Genomic DNA, 4,885 nt, shown 5'->3' with positions numbered 1-4,885 from the left:
TATGCCACATCTTTAGTATTGACTTGGTTATGCTTAGTTCACTGTGGTATCAAGCACCGAAAATAGCCGACCTCCAAGCTCACAACGCGTCGCAGCGCGACGCGTTGTGAGCTTGGAGGTCTGCTATTTTCGATATTTTCACCAAAAGGCCCTTTTAGAAATGTCAGACCCTGCCTCTCTAACATTCTCTGCACGTCCCTGTATTCGGTGGTGGTGATGGCCCCTCCTTTGAATAACCCTTCAGCAGCCCTTCACAAGTTCGCACTTCGCGGTACGGGATGGCTGTGTCACACAGCATTTTCTGAAGTTTATGTGAGTCATGGCTGATAGGCTACAGAAGTAGGCAGAAGTAGAGAGGAGATGATTAGGAATAGACAGAAAATAAGTTGTATTTCAACATTGACACCGTATGGCCTGCAGAGAGCACATGGCGCCAGCCAGACATATACAGTATATCGTAACTGTCGGGCAGAAACCTTGTATCTCCAAGTTTCAGAATTGTATGTTCTTTCGACAAGAGTGTTGCACAAAAGTAGAGAAAATAGCCGATCTACAAGCGCACAACACCTCGCACCGAAAGGCGTTGTTGTGAGCTTGTAGATCTGCTATTTTCACTACTTTAACTAATTTTTAAAATAATAATACAAAAATGAATGGACATACATTACAAGGTTTCCACCCGACAACGACGATATCTATATGCTTACATACTGGGAGCCTTGTGCATATTACAACAACAGGTGATGAGCTGACACAAATGAGCTCTGATGTGTCACATACTGTAACACCAGGGATTTTGTCTTTAATCCCTGCATGGCTAAACTCTAATTTGTATAATACAGTATTGATTGTACAATATGATTTGTATGCAATATACAGCAGCCTATGTAGCAAAGTTGAATTTGCATGTAAACATTATTTGAGATTATTTTCAAGATCCTTTTAGGGAAAAACAAAAAGAAAGTCACTTGAATGTGGACAGTTTTTTGGAGCTGTGTGGAACACAAGCTCCCTATACGTGGCGGTGTGTGTCTGTCTGTCTGTCTGTCTGTCTGTCTGTCTGTCTGTCTGTCTGTCTGTCTGTCTGTCTGTCTGTCTGTCTGTATGTAGCCTCTGGTGTAGCCTGAGTACCCTGGGTGACCAGAGAGGTGCTGTTGAGTCTAGCCTGCCCTGAGCATCAACTGCAACACACACACACACACACACACACACACACACACACACACACACACACACACACACACACACACACACACACACAGCTCCACTTCGAACAGAGGTTCGATTTTTTTTTTTATTTAAATATATTTTTGGGTCTTTTTTGCCTTTATTGATAGAACAGCAGTTAGACAGGAAACGGGCTGAGAGAGACGGGGAGTGACATGCAGCAAAGGCCTTCGGGATCGAACCCGCAACACGCTGCCAGGTATCAGACCGCTTGGCCAGCAGGTGCCCGACAGATTGACTTTTAGTCTTTGCGCATGTTTGCAACATAATTGGCCCAGTCGGCTGTGCTTAGCACCTCCTCTCTCCGGTCCATTGCCATGCTTACCTCCTCCGGAGATAGCCCCACGGTCTGTGATGAAACGTGAGCCCTCTGGGTCAACGAGTGTCAGGGAACGACGATCAGGTTGCTTGCCTGGGATGACCAAAATACTTTCCATCGTCATGTTAGAGTTTCCTCTCCTCATTTCAGAGCCATTGCTGCTAGACTGGCTGCTGGGTGACACGCATACTTGGAGTCAATAAATACACTCGTAAAAAAAGAATGATGAAGGACAGCACCTTAGAGAATTTGCCGGAACCGTCAAGGTGACAGACAGCCGTCGGGGAGGACCAGGAATTGCACGCAGACGTCAGTTGTCACGTTAAAACACGCAGTCATGTCCAGGTCACAGACCACGCAGACGGGTGATAGGAATTCCTCTTCTAACACAAAGCTCTATTCGTCCAGCTTGGTGGTCAACCTGACAAGGAGCTGGCAAACTTGGGTGACTGAGAGCGATGGCAAGCAAGCCAGTGAACCCAGTGGCAGGGCTCCGGCATGTCAGGGAGAACCAGCGGAGGAACCCAAAAATACATGGAGCTCCAGAAAGGAAACGTCTGTATTGACACCTTATCCCCACCCGGGGGACCAAGCAACAGCTGTTTCTCAGAATCTCCTCCAAGCCGATCCCAGAGGGAATCGGAAGACATCGCCTCGTACACAGAAGTTGTCACAAGATGGGTCGACTCGGACAGAGGGAGGGGTTGAGGGTGAGACCTCTGCAGTGCCTGTGGTGGAGTCTCACTCAAACATCAAGACCAAGCAGGTGGTGAAAACTGTGTCCACTGGGGCTCAGGAGAAAGGTGCCGGCATTGGGTTCCTGAGAGTTCCTGAGAGGATAACTGAAGAGCCTTCGAGGGAGGAAATCGACAAGATGTTGAATCAACAGAGTTCACCAACGCACCGTGGGAAGTGCTCCAACACGGTGTCGCCACTGAACAAAAGCTGGAAGCAGGTGGAGAAAGAGCGAAAGCCTGTGGAGGATGATGAGCATGTGGAAGCAGTGGCAGGACAGAACGATAGAACAACAGGCTCCTGTATAGAAACGGAACACAACGGCTCACCCGAGGAAGACTCTAAGTCATCATCAGTGAGCTGGGTAAAACGCCCATCTTTGCCAATGTGAGTATTAACCTCAGAGGGAAACACTTTAGAATAACTATCCCTTATAGGTAATCCACTAATAGACCATTAGTTAAGGACTTATGAAATACTTGGAAAATGTTTGTTGATAGTTGAAAGGTATGTCTCATAAATACTTAATGGATCATGAGCAAGATATGAGTAAACTACTCACTACTGTATAATATGATTTGAAGTATTTATTAATTGTTGATTAGCAACTTTCAGTTCCATCTCTACTGCCAACATCTCCTACTGTAAAGCCCAAACCACACCAATGATTCGCCATGCAACTCCTTGCAACCAAACAGTTTAAAGGCCATCTACACCAATGCAACTCCTTGCAACTGCCATAGGCGATGATGATGCACGGCCAATCATTGGTGTGGTTTGGGCTTAAAGGAGTAGTTCACCCCCAAAATGACTTTTGGAGCTGTGTGGAACACAAGCTCCCTATACGTGGCCGTGTGTGTGGGTCTGTCTGTCTGTCTCCGTGTCTCCGTGTCTGTCTGTAGCCTGCAGTAACCTTTTCTGACCACACATTTTAAGGGAGGGGCGCTGTTGCACACACACACACACACACACACACACACACACACACACACACACACACGCACACGCACGCACACACACACACACACACACACACACACACACACACACACACACACACACACACACACACACAGCTCCACTTCGAACAGAGGTTCGATTTTTTTTCTATTGATTACCCATGCCATGGAGAGTAGAGTTCAATAATATCTTTTGTTTTTGTCACATTCCTAAGACACAAATGTGATAACAATAAATTTACCCCCATTGATTCCGGATGGGGACCCGTTTCGAAACGGGTCACCATCTGGAATCAATGGAGGTAAATTTACTCGAATCAAATTTTTGTCTTAGGAATGTGACAAAAACCAAAAAATATTATTGAACTCTACTCTCCATGGCATGAGTAATCAATAGAAAAAAGTCATTTTGGGGGTGAACTACTCCTTTAAGAGTTAGGAATAGTTATAGAACTTAGAATAGAATTACCCAATATCGTCCATAGACTATTTACATGGTCTTAACAAAATTCAGTATTAACTAACCTTTAAATAATGATTTGTTACTCACTAAATATGTATTTATGAATAGATAGCTATTTACTTGTACTGTGTATTGTTAGACATTTGAACATAGTTTACTAATGGGTTGTTTAAAGGTATAGTTTTAAATAATGAACCAACTATTAACAAACATTTAAGTTATTAATAACTCTTTAACAGGTAACTCATTTTATAAGTGTTAAGGGCTTTTCACTCGGAGAGCAAGACTATGGCCGCGTACATGCTTGGATCTGCGGGTTAGCTCTGCGTTGTGTGAACACAAGTCAAGTCAAGCTCTTTCCACACACATCAATGAGTCTACATTACACTCACACAAATGCAAGGTACATTAATGGGCATTCATTGTTGTGTTGCTTTGTGTGTGGAGGACACGCTGAGCTTCTTTCTTCTTTACAGGTACAGAAACAAGGATGCTGAAGATGCCAGTAAGATCAATGCGCTGTCCAAGAAGTACAGCGCCGTGGGCGACCTGAAGAGTCGCTGGCAGAACTGGTCCTCGGAGCACACCGTCAACCAAAAGCTGAACCCCTTCAGCGAGGAGTTTGATCACGAGTACTCCATGTCGACGCGCCTCCACAAGGGCCAGGAGGGGTACGGGCGCCCCAAGGAGGGCACCATGACGGCAGAGAGGGCCAAGCGAGCTGAGCAGCACATCCACCGCGAGGTTGCCGACATGTGCTACGTGATCAGGACTATGAAGGATCCAGATAAAGATGGCAAGACACGCGTCACCTTTAAAGAGCTGTTTGATCAATACGTGCGTATCTCTGACAAGGTGGTGGGGATATTGATGAGGGCCAGAAAACATGGGAAGGTGGCTTTCGAAGGGGAGATGCTTTGGCAAGGCCAGGATGATGCAGTGATCATCACATTGCTCGTCTGATGTGATCAAAAGGTTGCACTGGATATTCTTTTTGGATATACATTTTAATAAATCAGGTACAGTGGAATCTATGGAATAATCCCCAAACTGCACTTGTCACTGGCACACTGGCAACAAAGCAAGGACATGCAAAGTGTTTTCAATTACAATTTGACCTGGATCTTTTCAGTGGTGGGCAAGTGCAAAATGAAACAGGACAAAGATGTTGGTCGGCAGAAG

The 4,885-nt window shown here is 45.4% G+C and overlaps 1 protein-coding gene across 1 annotated transcript; it reads left to right on the top strand.

The window, feature by feature from the left end:
- Positions 1-1,883: 1,883 nt before the first annotated feature.
- Positions 1,884-4,666, top strand: abrab (actin binding Rho activating protein b; the record flags this gene model as incomplete). The annotated part of the gene is made up of 2 exons (XM_080735351.1): positions 1,884-2,645; positions 4,151-4,666. 2 exons carry the CDS (start codon positions 1,884-1,886, stop codon positions 4,664-4,666), a joined length of 1,278 nt encoding a protein of 425 aa, XP_080591477.1.
- Between the last annotated feature and the right edge of the window lie 219 nt (positions 4,667-4,885).

This window comes from Nannobrachium achirus (assembly GCF_963921795.1).
Source record: "Nannobrachium achirus genome assembly, chromosome: 10".
NCBI lineage: Eukaryota > Metazoa > Chordata > Actinopteri > Myctophiformes > Myctophidae > Nannobrachium > Nannobrachium achirus.
Note: the sequence above shows the minus strand (reverse complement) of the source record. Positions and strands in the feature narration are given on the sequence as shown.